The sequence below is a fragment of the Phoenix dactylifera genome, chromosome 7 (genome assembly GCF_009389715.1).
Source record: "Phoenix dactylifera cultivar Barhee BC4 chromosome 7, palm_55x_up_171113_PBpolish2nd_filt_p, whole genome shotgun sequence".
In the NCBI taxonomy this organism is placed as follows: domain Eukaryota; kingdom Viridiplantae; phylum Streptophyta; class Magnoliopsida; order Arecales; family Arecaceae; genus Phoenix; species Phoenix dactylifera.
In genome coordinates, this window is record NC_052398.1 from 2,104,866 (window position 1) to 2,122,178 (window position 17,313).

The 17,313-nt window shown below is 37.9% G+C and overlaps 2 protein-coding genes across 2 annotated transcripts; both read right to left on the reverse strand.

Annotated features, from left to right (window-relative positions):
• Positions 1 to 831: 831 nt before the first annotated feature.
• LOC103710441 (hydrophobic protein OSR8-like) lies at positions 832 to 5,071 on the reverse strand. Its single transcript, XM_026805938.2, has 2 exons — positions 4,887 to 5,071; positions 832 to 4,772 (listed from the first exon to the last, which is right to left on the reverse strand). Exons 1-2 carry the CDS (start codon positions 4,971 to 4,973, stop codon positions 4,641 to 4,643), a joined length of 219 nt encoding a protein of 72 aa, XP_026661739.1. The 5' UTR covers positions 4,974 to 5,071; the 3' UTR covers positions 832 to 4,640.
• A 1,271-nt stretch (positions 5,072 to 6,342) lies between these two features.
• LOC120111285 (eukaryotic translation initiation factor-like) lies at positions 6,343 to 17,313 on the reverse strand. The gene is made up of 11 exons (XM_039127897.1): positions 16,873 to 17,313; positions 14,874 to 14,945; positions 14,426 to 14,521; positions 13,866 to 14,087; positions 11,116 to 11,213; positions 10,808 to 10,895; positions 10,344 to 10,694; positions 10,011 to 10,247; positions 7,521 to 7,616; positions 6,900 to 7,167; positions 6,343 to 6,812 (listed from the first exon to the last, which is right to left on the reverse strand). Exons 1-11 carry the CDS (start codon positions 17,140 to 17,142, stop codon positions 6,589 to 6,591), a joined length of 2,022 nt encoding a protein of 673 aa, XP_038983825.1. The 5' UTR covers positions 17,143 to 17,313; the 3' UTR covers positions 6,343 to 6,588.

A 17,313-nucleotide genomic window follows, 5' to 3' on the forward strand; every position in this document is an offset into this window, starting at 1 on the left:
TCCTCAATATTTTTTGTCCAGTAAAATTGGTACTATTTTGCTATAAACAAATAAACAAATATAATAAATATATACATTTTTTAAAAATATAATTTATTTTATATTTTTTATTGGAGACGAAGAAGAATGGGCAGGCATAAAGGAAGGCAATTTTACAAAAGCAAATATACTTTACAACCCTAGTTTATCCCTGGGCAAAATCTTATTTCCATGAAACTCTACATTCTGGAACACATCCAATTACCGTTCTCACGTAGATTTTTTGTCGGGTTGAGGTGATTCAATCTGTTCGTACGACCAGGGACAGGGAAGTTAATGCTTTTGCTGACTCTTATACAAAGGAGTGACCAGGGACAGGGAAGTTAATGCTTTTGCTGACTTTCTAGAAAAGAATGGCTTCCCTGATGCAAAACTGGACACAGAGCCCGGCCCAGGATAATTCCGTAGTTCTGAGGGCCATGCTACCGTTAAATTATGATTATTTTTATTTAAAGCCACCACATCCGGTTCATTTTTCTAATCAAACCATGCACCGAGCCGGTCCAGTCTGGTCTGGTTCGCTTCTACTCTTTGGAGAATTGCGATGTGAGAGAAGAGGCGAAGGGACGATGGAGAAATGTCATTGCAAAGTTTCTGGGCAACGGTTGTGAAAAAATGCCTTGCTTTTCTTCTATCTATAGAAATAAATTCCAATTAAGAACCTGTTTTGATGATTGAGCCAAAAATCTTATGAAATAAATTTCATCTAATGAATTTTATAGAATTTTCAGCCTTAAGACCAAGCATCCAAGAAGAAAAGAATGAACCCAAACAGATTCTAATTTTCATGTATGTCGATCACCTAACCAGCACTATTTTTCATAGTAAAATAGTGCTAATAGGGACCGCTCAATCCCTATCAGCACTTTCTTACAAACAACAGTATCGGACAAGAAATAAATTGGCATGGAGCTCAAAATCAACCTGACTAGTGCCAGCTTGCCCATCATAGATAAAGATGACGCCCTCTAGCCCTCCAATCGGTTCTGGACCTGCTACACCAGTTCAGAGCACTCCGACATTCGCAAACTCCTCCCCATGATAGAGATCCTAGATAGCTCCACAGCCCCTCTTGCTCCTGCATCTAGAAAATCTCCTGTTCTCCCACCTCACTCATGACTCCGTCCTCGGACTGAAGCAGATAATAAATTTCTGAATATTCACTCTTTGCCCTGAGGCCTCCCAATAGTCAGCCAGTACTCCCTTGCGAGCCTGCACATCCCTTGCCAAATGGGGTGTCTTTAATGCAGGTAAAAGAAAGGAGAGACTAGCACGGAAGCTGATTTTCCACAGTTTGATTGTGAGGGAAAAATTAAAGGAAACAAACATAAGAGGGACAGTTTATAAGTTTATCCACAAGCAAGATTGATTAAATTTGAGTTTAAATGACATAAAACATTTAAAGAATATAAGATTTAATTTGGAAGCTGGGTTGTTGGTGTCATACTTCTGTATTTTGAGCTTGAGAGTTTTTCTCCCCTTCTACAGGCTTTTTTGCATTTGTTGGTGCTTGATGATTTTGCTGGAACACTGCTTTTCTTTCTTAGTACTAACAGTAGTTTATGTTGCATCATAGGATCATTAAAGAAAAGGATGAGCTCTTTGGATGGAATGGCCTTGCATGCAAAGCATGTATATAGAGAGCTCAATGGGATAGCGAATTGAATGGCCTCATATGTGGCCAACCATTCTGAAGATATTTTTAGGTGAGAGAGAGGGAGTTACCTGCTCTAGAACCTGTTATGTTTTTATTTTTTTTTGCTATATCCGTACTCGTAATGTATAATACATCTGTTTTAGTGCAAAAAAAAGAAAAAGAAGAAAAGGGATGAGCTTGGCAAAGAACAATCCCAATCAAAATAATTTGTGAGAGCATACTCAGATAACCTAGATGACGCAAAGTTGTTTGATTAAGAAAGAAACTGAAGATTATCATGATGCTATCTTCATCGCCTGGTTGAACATCACACTGTTCTGATGGGCTTTACTAATGTCCTTTCAGAGAAGGGGATATTATTTACACCATGACCTCAGATCAAAATTCATTTGAATATAGAGGGGAGATCCAGATATGAATGATTCAGCTGGATGCCAAAGGCGATGCTGAAGCATTCTTTGCTATGAGATCAGTCATAGTAACATCATCTGCAACCTTCTTCTTCGATCTGATACTTCCAAACTAATGTTGCAGTGATTTAAATAAAAGATCATCAACCCTTACTTCAGTTCAGAATATACTTACAGTAGTTGAACAGAAAAAAAGGGAGCATATTAAATTAATTGATCGAGTTCCTTTCAATTTTTTTCAGTAAAATTGATGAATGTGGAATGACAATATCAGCACCACTTACTAATTGGAGAGTAATGAATCGAATTATTCAGCAGGTGGAGGATATATGATGGTAGATTGATAACTTATGCTGCCTTTTCTTTTATGGTTTATATTGAATTGCAAGTGTCTGAGAGTACTACTATTTCCGTTATCCATGAAAGATTAAAGCTAAATCATCCCAGGCTCAACTCCTGGTAAACCAAATCTATGAAGGCCCCGTTTGGATTGCACTTGGGTTGTCCCAACTAACAAAGTGTTGACACGAGGCTTGAAACTAAATTTACAATTCATTCACAAAGATGATCAAAGTAATAAATGACTAAAATATACCAAGAGTTGGAGATTCATGCCACTGGTTGTGCTAGATGTATGGTGTTCCTAGACATGAAAGCAAATCTCTGGGACTGGGCTATCTTTGTACCATCAATGTATGCCTATGTTCCGTTGCTGTAACAGAGTATCCCTCTTGCATCCATGCTGGTGTTCTTCAGCTAATGGTCTCTGCATATCCATGCTAAAAGTTAGTGCCTGATACCTTTTAACCTATTGGGGCTTCATGGTACACCTATTTCCTTATAAAATGAAGTACCTCCACACTTGAGGAATTAAAAGATCATCTAACTGTAATGAGTGCATGTGCTTCAACAAAATTTAAATCCGAGATTGCTGACTCGCACTTTCAAAGCTCACCATCAACAAAAAATTTATAACCAATATTCTTGAACTACAGAGATACCTTCAGCCTGTTAATCAGAATGGGCGACTATTAACCTTGCTTTCATTTTAATAGATTGCCTCATTTTAATAGTTCAACATAAAAAATGCATGGCAAAATAAAGAAACAAGTCCGTGTGGCAACTACCAGGCCCTATGGGAAGTTTGCAATGCACTTTGCTTATAGACTCCAAAAAGGATGGAAATATCTAGCACATACTCTGTAAGGTTGATCTGATTGTTAGAGTACAGCCCTATTTATCAGAATACAAGCTAATAAGATCCAATTATCAATTTTGTTTGGTCTAGCTAGATAATATAATGCCTTTCTATTTTGTCATAGCTAATATAGTCTACCAAATCTAGCTTTAGCACAGGGATCGCTGGAAAGGATCATGTCAAGAAACAAGATTTTCTTGGTTTGGAGATACTTTGGAATGCCACAAGCTTACTTATCTCTTTAACAAATCATGCCAATATAACTCTAATACTCGAGACGCATAACTAAAAATCAATCTCTAATCCCTTGACTGAGGAGAAAGGAGGATCTTTTTCACATCCCAAGACTTGGTTAGAACAGGCTGAGCTGTAGTCCTGATTAATTCTCTTCTCTAATCTTAGTAATACCATATAACTCTAAAAACGTTACCGTATGCCTCCTTGTTGGTTAGAATCTTGGCTACACTCACATCATATCACTTTAATCTTTAATCAATCAGCATATACATGCACAAATGATATCTCATCTCTTGATGGTGAAGACATCCACTAGCTTAAGGAAGCCACCTTACCAGTCTCGTGAAAGCCACCTTATATTCTTCACCAGCACTTGCCTTATATTCACCTTATATTCTCATGAATATAACTAGTAGTTGATCAATCAAGTACCAATATTGTGGACATACAACTGTTATTGTTGTTGCACTCATTTAGTTCAGCCATATGCTATATATGGACATCTTGCTTCTCTTCCAATCAACAACAAATCCAATGTTGGATCGTTTCTTTAATTGCTTCCCCCAACAAGGACTAATCTAAATGCCCTCAATTTGTGCTTGCTAATGATGATTATTTGATGGCACACACACCTCCATCATCAAATCCAATATATAAAAATAATTCCCAGATATAGTGGTGCATGAATTCCAGCTCATGATGCCTGAGTTACCATGTGCGATCATGAAAAAAGTACCATTGAATTGTTTGTGCTGCTTCCCCAAATCTTATATATATAAAAAAGTTTCCAACTTTCCATTATATAACACAATTACTAATTCAGAGTTAAATCAGAGATCATCTAATGCTGCAATCAACCACAAATATCGAGAGAGAGAGATGATTCCATAATCCGTACCCGCAACTCAAACCCAATTATAAAAACCACACTGACTAAATTAACAAAGAAGATTTTATTAATTCGAGAATACATGGTAGCATAATGAGATCCAGCATTCACAGGTCACTGGCATTCGATGGAAAACATGTTTTTAGAAGGAAAAAAAAAAGAGCGCAAGATGAAATGGAGGGTATAAAGGTGAAGAAGCCCCTTAACCTACTACGGATAGATGGGCTCATAGTATTCCCGGCGATGGTGGTCGGGATCGACGGCCACGATCACGTAGACGGCGTAGATCATCCCAGGGATGTACCCCAGGATGGTGAGGACCAAACAGATGCAGAACTCCAGCTGTTACAAAAGAAAAAGGAAGAAGATAAGAAGGTTATTAGCGATTTCCATCCTTCAAAAATACAAATGCGTGGCGAGTAGGGAGGGGGAGTCGGACGGGGGGAGGGAGCGTACACTGCAGCAGCCGTGCCGGAAGAAGACGCCGAGAGGGGGCAGCAGTATGGCGCACAGGATCTCCAGAAATCTACAGCATAAACCCATCTCCGCTTCGCTTTACTTTCTCCTCGTTCCTTTCCCTCTTCTCTTCGGCTTCTTCTGGTTTTCTTCTTCTTGAGCTCGCTTCTGGGCCGTTCGTTCGTGTGCGATGGTGCGGATGATCGGATAATGTGGGTGGAAAGTCTTACAGGCGGGTCCCACGTGCTCGACACGTGGGGAGAGAGGAGGAGGCTTGTGAATAAAGAGATTGCCTTTATTTACTAGAGGACGCGCTTTAACTTAATAACTTGTGAGATGTGAGCTTTCAAGCGAACTGGATTGGCTGTTCTGGCTAGAACATGGAATCAGAGAAAAACGATCGAGATCTAGAGGCAAATAGAATCTCAAAACGTTAAGTTTGACGTGTTCTAAACATTGTATGTATGTTCTAGGTTAGATGGGTTGATTGTTTTCATTCTTCTTCATATTCTTCTTCCTCGTCCAAATCATTTGAGAAGTCTCAAGAGTGTTGTCCCTACCATCTAATGTTCCAATGGTGGAGAGGCAGAAAAGAAGGGCATGGAGTTGTTTGCAACCTAATAGATAAGGAGTTCTTGTGGAGGGGGGAGACATCTTGGTAGGTTAAAATAATTAAGGGCCAAGTGGGCACTCCTGATCAACCACGTGCTAGCGCCAAGATGGACTCTAATTGATTGGTCTGTGGCCGACCTAGATGCACATTAATAATTATTAGAATTCATTTAATTTGCTGGAAGAATTTTTTCTCACCAAATTTTTTTTGGCAAGCTAATTCTTAGAAATATGTTCCTTCTTCCGCTTCAGGACTTATTGTTTTCTAATTTTATTACATGTCTCCGTACTAGAATTATATAAATCATCTGTTTTAACATATATATATATATATATATATATATATATATATATATATATATATATATATATATATATATATATAAAAGAAGCCAAAAGCAAATAACTAATATAAATTGATCTGCAAATAGGGAAACCAGCTGTTACTTCCTCGAGTGCAAGATCCCTGATGACTACAGAAGAACGGATTAGAGAAATGGATTTGAAATCTAGATTCAGCGAGATTTTTGTCAAACATCAAACAGAATGCCCATCAAGAGCGGCACAATGTATTTGGAAGCCTAAGACCCTTTGTCTTTAAGACCTTTCCTGCAATGGGCCAGCCTAAGGCTAACTCATAGAAGGACTTTTTTTTCTTTTCATTTTATTTTTAAAATCTTTCCTGAAGTATACCTTTGGGCCGGAGCCTTACGCGACCGCCTAAGTTGCCTAAAGGTTGGGCCGGCCCTAATGCCCATTATCATAGCCTTGGCCAGTCGAGCAAAAGAAACCTAAAACAAACCTAAATCGATATCACAAAAATCCAGCACTAAATACTATAAAGCATCAAATATTTTTAGCCCTGTTTATCTTGAGTTTCAAGCAAAATTAAGCTGTGGCTCAAGAACAAATTCATGGCACCTTTTTCCCATCATCTTCAAACAACAATAAACACATGCGACTCGCAAAAAATATACAACTTAAGAGGATTTCTTGTTCCTCAAATCTTCACTTCCGAAAATTGTGGCACTACTTGCTCGCCTCATGGGGAAAAAGAGAGGGAAAAAAAAGAAACAAGGGGAGTTTCGGTTTAACCAGAGTCCCAGAAGCTAGCACTATTGGTATTCTTTTTTGACGGGATAGCACTGCTGCTATTCAGGATATCGAGAATATTCTTGCAGGCAGTGATGGATGCCGCCTGTGAACCTATCATTGCCTGACCAGATGGTTTTGCTTCTATATTTTTCATCACTCCATCAAACATCGCTGACCGGAACCTGGAATCTTCCACTTTCTTCATGATCTCCTCAGCTACTTTGAAACCCAATCCACCAGCCAAAATCAGCTCTCCAATGACTTAACCGAAATAACTAGATCTAGATGCTTCTGGCAAGTCTATACCTATTTGATCCAGCATGGACCCGTAAAGCAAGCCCCAGAGTGTACGAAGCTTCAATAGTCTTTTTTTATCCATATGTTCCATTTCTTGATCTGGGCCAGTCAACTTTCTAACCTCGGCTCTCAGATCGTCAGCACCATCAAAGGCCTCTTGACAATTGTTTGAGAGTATCCGCTTGAATGTGATCTCCTTTCCCCCAAGCTCTTCTGGAGGAAAGGCCTCCTGACAATTGTCCGGCTTGGAATAGCGAATAGGTGATAGACTTTGCAACTAAGAGATGAAAGCAAATATCAAAAAGAGAATAAATAATAAAAGCACATGGTAAGAAAATTGTTTCTATGTAAAATAATGCAAGCATTATACTCTCCAAAGGCATCTCTTTGTAAAGAACTGCATTGGTCCATGCAATAGACATTGTTGGATACCAAGATAGTCAAAATACTGTCCAGCAAAACTCAGACTATATACATGCATGTATATCTACATACATACATATTATATAGATACATGCATACATATATATATATATATATGTATGTATGTATATATGGGGAACATCTGTATGAAATATTTCCATGGGAATGACACATGCATATTCAAAGGATAAGACTGAAAGATCTTACATTTGCATCACCACAAACCCAACTCTGATCTTCACCATGAAGTTCTGCCTCAATCTCTTGCTTGGCTTTCAAGATATCTTCCGGTGCTCGAACTGCCTATCATAAGGCAACAATAATCAGACCCAAGATATATGACAGATAACAAGAGACATGTAGTACGAAGTGCATAACTGGTTCACAAGAAGCATCTAACAAGAATGCCTAGCTATCAGAAACTTTCTTGGCAACTGATATAAATCCTAGTCATGGCAAAATATCGGGAAACTGATTGAAGACATTACGAAAATTTCTATTAAGAATAACAATCAAATGATCATCGGCCCAAAAATTTAGTAGACATCTCTTAAAAGGCTTCTACATCACAGCTGTAATATAAGAGCATACCTCTCGGATAATGCTTGAAGCCAAAGATCAGGATAATAAATAACATACAACCAGCGTATGGTCCATGGCTAAGGATCACCTGCCGTACGGATATCAAAGCATTTCTATAACTTGAGTCCAGGCGATTTCGTGATCTTGACACGCTTGGGAAGAGTTTATACAGGACGCCGTGTCTGACCTGTTAAAGCACCTATCACATGTCATGTCCAGACCGTGAAGACTGCTCGATCCATTGAATTTTCGTTTTCTTCCCCATTAATCTCGATCAACTAAATGAAAAGAACTAAAATCCCTCTTTCAACTCCCTATCTATAATACATTCAAAATTTTTTTAAAAAAATCACCGTGTTTGGTTACATCTTAGTAATCCCATGTGGCGGTGATATCGGATCACCCACAATTTTCAAATCACCGTTCAGTCTAGTGATCGGAAACCCGTCATTGAGGATGGGTATCTAATATCACCAAAGCGCAGTGATCTTAGATTAAAATATGTTGACCAAACTATTCTTCATAGCTGTGGGAGACTCCACGAAAAAAAGAATTTTTTCGCCGCAGCCGTCCCGCAAGCGCTGCTGGCCGGTCGCGGGCATCGTTGGCCTCGGCCGGGCTCCTCCCGAGCGATCCGACAGGGAGATCTTTCCCGTGCTTCGCAGGAAAAGAGGGGAGATCTGATGAATCGGAAAAGGAAAAGAAGAAAAAAAAGGAGAAGAAAAAGGAGAAGAAGAAAGAAGAGGAAGAAGAAAAGAAGAACGAAAAAAGAAGAGGAGGAGGAGGGAACGGCCACTTACTGGTGGATCCATGGCCGTAGCGCCGCCGATCCTCGGTCGGAGGCCCTTCCTCTGCTCCCCACGATGGGGTGGGCTCCCGCTAGCCCCCCTCCCGAGCTCGCCCTCCTCCCTTCATGGGAGAAGAAAGGAGAAGAAAGGGAGAAGGAGAAGAAGTCGGGAGGAGTTCTGAAAAGAAGAAGGAGAAGAGAAGAAGAAATGGAAGAGGAGGAGGAGGAGGAGAAAAAGAAAGAAGAAAGAAGAGGAGAAGCTTCGGGAAGAAACAGGAAGGAGAGAAGAAAAAAAAAGAAAGAAAAAGAAAAGAAAGGAAAAGAAAAGAAAAAAAAAGAAAGAAAAAGAAAAAGAAATAAAATAATAAGAAAATAATAAGAAAATAAATAAATAAATAAATAAAAATGGAAAATGATGAGCAAGTGGGAAGAAACTTGGCTTTAAAATGACTACAAATTTTTTGAATGAGACCAAACTATAAAACTAAATTCTTTGCCATTGCGCCGAGTCATGGTAGTTTTAATAGAATAATAAGAACACGTTGAATATTGTAATAATTTAACTATAATTTAATTTGCTCAAACTTGATGACATAAAGACTATGGTCTGATTTTTTTGTGATTAGGGTTACTAAAAGTAGAATATGTGACAAAATTATGGAGCTATTATAGAAATTAGTATATTGACTTATATTTTTGATTCATGAGAATTAAAAATACATAAAAAAATCCATCTAAGATATATAAAGGGTATCTATGGTATTATGTGGTCGGTGATCTTGAATCTTCGTACCATACCAAACAAATTACTCATGGATATTCAGAGATTTTTAATCACTGGACCATGGCTTACCAAACACATTGATCTTAGATCATTCTGGGGATCAAATCACCCCAGCATTCAGATCATTGGAGATCGTAGATCACCGTAGTGATCGTGTTGGGGTTACCAGACACCCCCTAAGAGAATACCTCTCGGAGTTGTAAATGAATAACAAATTCGCCCACGAAACTCAAAGCGTGAATCTCCAGTCTGCAGCAGTATCATCAAAATCAGGCCATAAAGATCCAAAACAGCATCTTGAATTTAGTACATCCAAGGAATCAAAACAAAAGAAGATTTGCCACGGCATAAGCCGTCAAAAAGCATATAGAGTAGAGCACATATTCACAAGTTTTTATGACCACAAAGTTTCAATTTGACAGTTGCTTATAATGCTATCATCGAATGATGGATCCCAAAGTTGGCACACAAACTAAGACATAATGGGAAAGATGTCTGTTAGGAAACAGAACATGTAATGTATTAATGGATTTGGAAAGCTAACCTCTTCTCGTCGGGGAACCCAGTTGTTGGCACGCAGATCAAGAACATCACGAACCATGAACCTCAACTGTGGTGCGAGCTGGGGATTTTTCATCAGCTTGTTCAACCGGTTGAAATAGGCATCATTAAAGCGACGAGACCTTGGGCTCTTATCCAGCTGCTTACCAATGGTTTTGAAAGACTGACAGATCGCCTCAACATTTTCCTCAGCAGGACATGTCTTCCCATCATATAACTCCTGTTTGCACTAGCTGTATTAGGCATTTCTATCAAAATAAAATGTCTTCAGATGTTAGAAAAAATCGATTATGAGAGAAGAAAAATATATATAAACCTGAATGATATGATGAACTATTTTCTCAGGCACCATTTTTTGCTTGAAAAGCTCCCCAATCAGGCGGATGTTCCCAAGTGTACGGAGCTTCACTAGTCTTTCTTTATCCATACGTTCCATTTCTTGATCTGGGCCAGTCAACTTTCTAACCTCGGCCCTCAGATCGTCAGCACCTTCAAAGGCCTCCTGACAATTGTTTAAGAGTATCCGCTTGAATGTGATCTCCTTTCCCCCAGCTTCTTCTGGAGGAAATGGCAGAAGCTTTTCATTTAGATCAGAACACAGTAGAGCATACATGGGACAGAAGGTAGGTTCCAAAACAGCTTTCTCAAATATAAGCATGATGACACCCTGCAACATTTGTTTGTTAAACAGATAAATTTTGCAACTGGAAGTACTTAACAATACCATATCACATTTTTTTATGAGAAAAGGTTCTTAAATTGTACAAAAAACATTGCTACCTTTAGAATATCAGGTGTGGTGATTCCTGCATTGATCAGCTGACCCTTGAGAACATCAAATTTCTCCGGTGTCAATTTGTTCAGTATACTGCATAAAAATAAACAGATAATATGTATTACATTGATTCAGAGTGTTTCCATTGCATAATACAATAGCAATTAAATAAAGGACAACAAAAAAGAAGATGCAAATAGTAAGAGAATAATTTCAGGGTAACTAATAATGCAAATATCTATCAGCCTTTCCAGGGACTAAAAAGCATATTAATATTTCCCAGCAGGCTAAACTAAGCATTCATATCCATTACCCCTTTACTGTTTTCAGAACCTGTTCTTTCTCAGAGAGATTGCCTCTTCGGGCAGACCATGGCACTTCAGCCTTGATTAGTGCAGGAGCAGGTCCTGCCTGTTAGATCACAACAGCAGCATCAAATGTCAGAGAAAAATTAAAGAGTTAAGAGCATAAACTAAGAAAAAAAACAAAATATACAATTTGGTCATGACACATATTTCACAAAAAAAAAAAATCAGAATAAAAATGCTTTAAGGGGGCAAAAGGAGGTAAAGCCATTTGCTGGTCGCAGGTAAAAGATTTCATGCATTAAAAACAAACAGAATTCCAGATTCCAAATTCATCACATAATTTCTACGCCACAGACGACTACAAGTTGAAGTCAGATTACAGATCAATGTTTATGTACAAGTAACTTGCTCGGACAGAGGACATACTTACATAGAGAAAAACAAAAAGCAAGTATAAAATAGCATGCCTAAGCAATTATCAAAATACTTTAACGAACATAATAATAAAGCTTGCAGAAGAAAATTGAATAAAGAATCGTACTCATTCTTAATGTTGAAGGATGGCAGGACTTGACAATTGAAATTTTCTTTTAAAAAATATGATAATATTACCAAGAACAATACTGATATAATTCACATTATGGCAGTATTTACTCTTTCTATTATATTATTTGCCTTTTCATATCTTGACATTAAAAAAGGACAGAAATAAACTCCCAGCAACAAAATATATGAAAAAGAAAATCATATTATGCAAAATAAAATAACACTTTATGAATGTCTCCACAACTTCCCACAGTATTATCTCAAGCACTTTAGATTTTTTCTTTAAGCCCTTCATAGTTCAACTCATGCAAAACTAAGCACCGAAATGCTCCACGCAGATGAAAACAATTTTGGACATGGCCAGCAGTTCCACAGAGCAATTTAAGTATGTCCGCTTTAAGTTTCTGGGACATGGTCAGAATATTTGTGTGTGTCCTCTTTTAAAAAGTTACTTCACATAACAAATAATTATTAACCTAAGTTGCAATTAGGAATATCACGATATAACATTGACTAAAAGAATACCAAATTAAAGTGTAGCAGAACACAAGGCATGTAAACAGCTCTCTCTGACTAATCAAGCTACTCAACAAGCTTGGCGATATGAACAAGTTAAATGCTTTCCCAAAAATAGATGCTGATGTTCCATCTAAGAACAAGAAAATAACTTTTGTGCTGGTGATAGATCAATGGTGCACATCAATCTTAGATGTCCAATATTCATTGCTTCCATCTTAGATTTGCGATAGAAATATTGAGATGTTGACTTTCCACAGATAGTAAAGGTCAAAATCCCCTGGACTATCATTTTCGCATCTCCTTATTTTATTAAGACAATATCCAGAACAAGAAGACTTCTTTCAAAATATCTCTCTCCCTTGTCTTCACCAAATTAAATGCCCAATTCTGATGGAAGTTTTAATTGATATATAACCCAAACAAATTGGTTTCAAAATGAATCGATTTAGTCACAGCCCGTAAATTATACAAGGCTGGAAGATCCACAGAAAATTATAAAATGATACAAAAGGATGCTAAAACATCATACCTTTGTTCTGCAAGTTTTTACTTTTAACAATGATACTAAGCTGAATGTTTCTGATTAATTAAATGAAAAAATGTTTCATAAAAAAGTCTGGATGCTAAAGATCGGACATAATTTGTCACAAATCACAATGATATATTATGTGTAACATGGACAGAGGGAGTACATCTAGACTGCTGAAAATGGATCTAAGAAGAGTCTGCCCAACACACTAGTTGTATGAATGTACAAGTTGCTTCAAGTCGATTTCAATAGTACGCAAGTTGTTTCAGATCTTCGAATGAAGAGTGAACTGTCTAAAACAAATGGGTCTCAATCGGTCTTCAAGCCTGTGTACATATTTTCTGCATGTCTTCTTTCATACAAACAGAATCTGTGCTGGTAGCTCAAATGATTCAAATGTTTCGATAATGACATGATTTCATACCATCATATTTTTCTTCAGCATTCTAACTGAAATCCTATACCAAGATTTAAAATAATACAATAACTGACCTATCTCCAACTGGAAGAAACATATGAACAAGAAAAAACATTCAACTAGCAGAATGAGTAGATTTACTTCCAACGGAAGAAACAGAACAAGAAGGCATAAACATTCAACCAGCAGAATGAACAGTTTTTTCTCCTCTTTCTTTTTTAGTTTAGTGACAGTTCATCATAAATTGTCCAAGATTACTAGATCGAGCACAGGCATTTTTTTAGTCCAAGAGCTGGTTGCTTCTGCTTAGATTACAAGAAAAAAGTTATTGCACATTCAATTGAAACAAATAGGTGCAAAACAAGCTAGCAAAGCTGTATAATCATATCAACTTGAATGAAGCAATGAAAAAGTCTCGATGGGCATGACATGAGAACATCAATTTTCTACGTGATAAAGCTTGAAACAAGGTGTAAAGGCACATAAATCAAAACAGGTTGGTTGAAGCGATTTATAGCTACACTAGTCAGACACAAACAAGTCCTATCCCATTTGGTTTGGCTTTATAATAATGCGCATAGTCAAATTTCTACATGCATCATGGACCAAGAAGAAAAGAGCTTACACATAATACAGAGCAACAAATTAGGCCACCCCCACCCCTTTTTGGGGAGGGGGTATTAAAGGAAAATAAAAGAATGGTCAAGGAAATCACAAGAAAAAACTAAAACATTATTAATTACCCCTTGGCTGGAAGATACTTGAACTCTTGAAGAAGACTCGGAGCTCAACTGGTCCTGCCTATTTAGTTGTTCTGGTTGTCTTCTGTTGGAAGCATATGACTCCTTATTATCACGAATTGTATCCCAAGATCGCTCATCTCCAACTGAGGATAGTTTCCCTGATTGGCCACGCCAATCACAATTGTCTGGCTTGGAATAGCGAATAGGTGATAGACTTTGCAACTAAGAGATGAAAGCAAATATCAAAAAGAGAAAAAAGCACATAGTAAGAAAATTGTTTCTATGTAAAATAATGCAAGCATTATACTCTCCAAAGGCATCTCTTTGTAAGGAACTGTATTGGTCCATGCAATAGACATTGTTGGATACCAAGATAGTTAAAATACTGTCCAGCAAAACTCAGACTATATACATGCATGTATATCTACATCATACAGATTATATAGATACATGCATACATATATATATATATATATATATATATATGGGGAACATCTGTATGAAATATTTCCATTTAAATGACACATGCATATTCAAAGGATAAGACTGAAAAATCTTACATTTGCATCACCACGAACCCAACTCTGATCTTCACCATGAAGTTCTTCCTCAATCTCTTGCTTGATTTTCAAGATATCTTCCGGTGCTTGAGCTGCCTATCATAAGGCAACAATAATCAGACCCAAGATACATGACAGATAACAAGAGACATGAAGTATGAAGCGCATAACTGGTTCACAAGATGCATCTAACAAAAATGCCTAGCTTTCAGAAATTTTCCTGGCAACTGATATAAATCCTAGTGGTGGCAAAATATTGGGAAACTGATTGAAGACATTACAAAAATTTCTATTAAGAATAACAATCAAATGATCATCAGCCCAAAAATTTAGTAGACATCTCTTAAAAGGCTTCTACATCACAGCTGTAATAAAAGAGCATACCTCTCGGATAATGCATGAAGCCAAAGATCAGGATAATAAATAGCCTATATCCATAAGAGAATACCTCTCGGAGTTGTAAAAGTTGGTCCCTTGAATAACAAATTTGCCCACGAGCCTCAAAGGGTGAATCTCCAGTCTGCAGCAGAATCATCAAAATCAGGCCATAAAAATCCAAAACAGCATCTTGAATTTAGTACATACAAGGAATCAAAACTAAAGAAGATTTGCCACGGCATAAGCCGTCAAAAAGCATAGAGAGAAGAGCGCATATTCACAAGTTTTTATGACCACAAAGTTTTAATTTGACAGTTGCTTATAATGCTATCATCGAATAATGGATCCCAAAGTTGGCACACAAACTAAGACGTACTGGGAAAGATCTGTTAGAAAACAGAACATGTCATGTAATTATTTATCCTGGTGTATAGATATATACCTCCACTTCTGGAGATTGTTTTACAATGATCATGGTTCAACTCCAAAAATTTCCATGTTGCAATTACTTCTTATCTAAATAACCAAAAAATATAAGGACAAAATCTCTTTCCATATGCCAAGAAAGTAGAAACAGTAAAATCACCAAAAACACACTTAGCAGCCTAACCATTCAATTATCTTGAAAAATAACATTTAAACTAACTATTTTAACATCCATTCCACATTATATATAAAAAATAAATGATGCAACCCATTCCACAAGTGCCGAGGGGAGGGACATGGAAGTTAGAGATATTCATGCTTACACCCATAAAAACACAAAGGCAAAATAAAAATGCAGTATGTGACCTTAAAGTGGCTAAGTTCAAGTGTACTTCTATTATATACAAAAAACACACTCATCTGGCTTCTTATATAAATGGAGAAATGCATTACTTGTGTACAACTTGGCATTCCGATAGATATTCTAACAACCTAGGACCTTACTCAAAGTGGCTTTGCCGAGAAATATTATTTGAGTTTCTTGATTCTGTATAAGTATCCAAGATCTTCTCGGCGAATAACCGATGTGAGACTAAACATAGGCCCGTATAAGTCCTCACATATTTTTCTCGTTCAAGCCCTGACGTCCTCGTCGGGCTAAGAGTTCAAATCCATTCAAATCTAATCACAAACACCGTGATCGACTCGTGGTCAACCTCCATGAACCTATATTGCAGTGTCCCCTAGAGCCGAGTTTGCTCTGATACCATTTGTAACAACACAGGACCTCATCCAAAATGGCTCGCCAAAAAGTATCTTTTGAGTTCCTTAATCCTATATAAGTATCCAAAATCTTCTCAGCGAATAACCAATATGGGACTAAATACATGCCTGCACGAGTCCTCACAGATATCATGGCTAACTTCACAAAAATTTAAGTTATTACTTACTGGAAAGTTACAGATTATAGATCATATGCCAAGTAATCAAACTAATCCCTCAAAAAAAAATGGACTACCTGATAGTAAAAATCCTTAAACATATTATTAGTTAGTGGGATATTCGACATTATCAGTAATCAAACACATAACCAACTTGACTCCACGAAGACCTATTGAATATAAGAATTTCCGCAGATAAGGTTTCAAGAAGAGGGTCATCCTGATAAAATCGCCCATGTATCAATACCAAATGAAAGAGCTTCTCTGTTCCCCAGCTCTAATCACTTACACTATCAAAACGAATTTATTTTCAACACCAAATATTGAATAAACAATCGGGAAACGCCCTGGACAACATAAAAAAGCTATCTTTGAGCTTCTCAGAATCCTCGGACAGAAGGCCAAATAAAAAAGTTAGAAAAAGGAAAAAAATACAATGAAACGTAAGTCAAGATTCCTCTTAAAAACCCTATCATGACCTTTCGAGAATCCAACTTTTCCAAGAAATCGACGTCATTCGAGACCAAAAGCATCAGATTAAGCACCAAGAAACCCGTCGGAGAAATCCACGAATCTAACAGACCGATCAAAACCCTAGCACCCAAACGATCCGTACGTACCCTCAAACTCTCAAAAAGAGAGAAAAGGACCCAACTTTGGACGATGCGGAGAAACCTAGATCCGGGGGAGAGGGGTGCTTACCTTGCCGGTGCCGGCGCCGCCATGGGGGCCGAGGAAGCCGATGTCGGAGGGTGAGAAGGAGATCAGGGACGACGACCCTCCACCGGTGGCGGCAGCGGCTGCAAAGGCGGGGGAGTGGAAGCGGGGGGCGAGGAGTCTGCTGCCTCGGATGCCGCCGCCACCAGGCCTCAAGCTAATGACCGTCTGATCCGACTGCATACCTCGCTCGATCCGTTCTCGCCGCACTAATGGAGGTAAAGCCATTTGCTGGTTGCAGATAAAATATTTCATGCATTAAAAACAAACAGAATTCCATATTCCAAATTCATCATATAATTTCTACGCCACAGACGACTACAAGTTGTAGTCAGATTACAGATCAATGTTTATGTACAAGTAACTTGCTCGGACAGAGGACATGCTTACATAGAGAAAAACAAAAAGCAAGTATAAAATAGCATG

Excerpts from the sequence above, each read along its gene's own strand:
- LOC103710441 (XM_026805938.2), bottom strand. The coding sequence starts at position 4,973 with ATGGGTTTATGCTGTAGATTTCTGGAGATCCTGTGCGCCATACTGCTG. Across the intron at positions 4,773-4,886 it reads TCCGGCACGGCTGCTGCAGT|CTGGAGTTCTGCATCTGTTT; the intron begins GTACGCTCCCTC and ends CTTTTGTAACAG.
- LOC120111285 (XM_039127897.1), bottom strand. The coding sequence starts at position 17,142 with ATGAAATATTTTATCTGCAACCAGCAAATGGCTTTACCTCCATTAGTG. Across the intron at positions 14,088-14,425 it reads GGGTTCGTGGTGATGCAAAT|TTGCAAAGTCTATCACCTAT; the intron begins GTAAGATTTTTC and ends TTCATCTCTTAG. Across the intron at positions 7,617-10,010 it reads GGGTTCCCCGACGAGAAGAG|GCAGTTCGAGCACCGGAAGA; the intron begins GTTAGCTTTCCA and ends GCCTTATGATAG.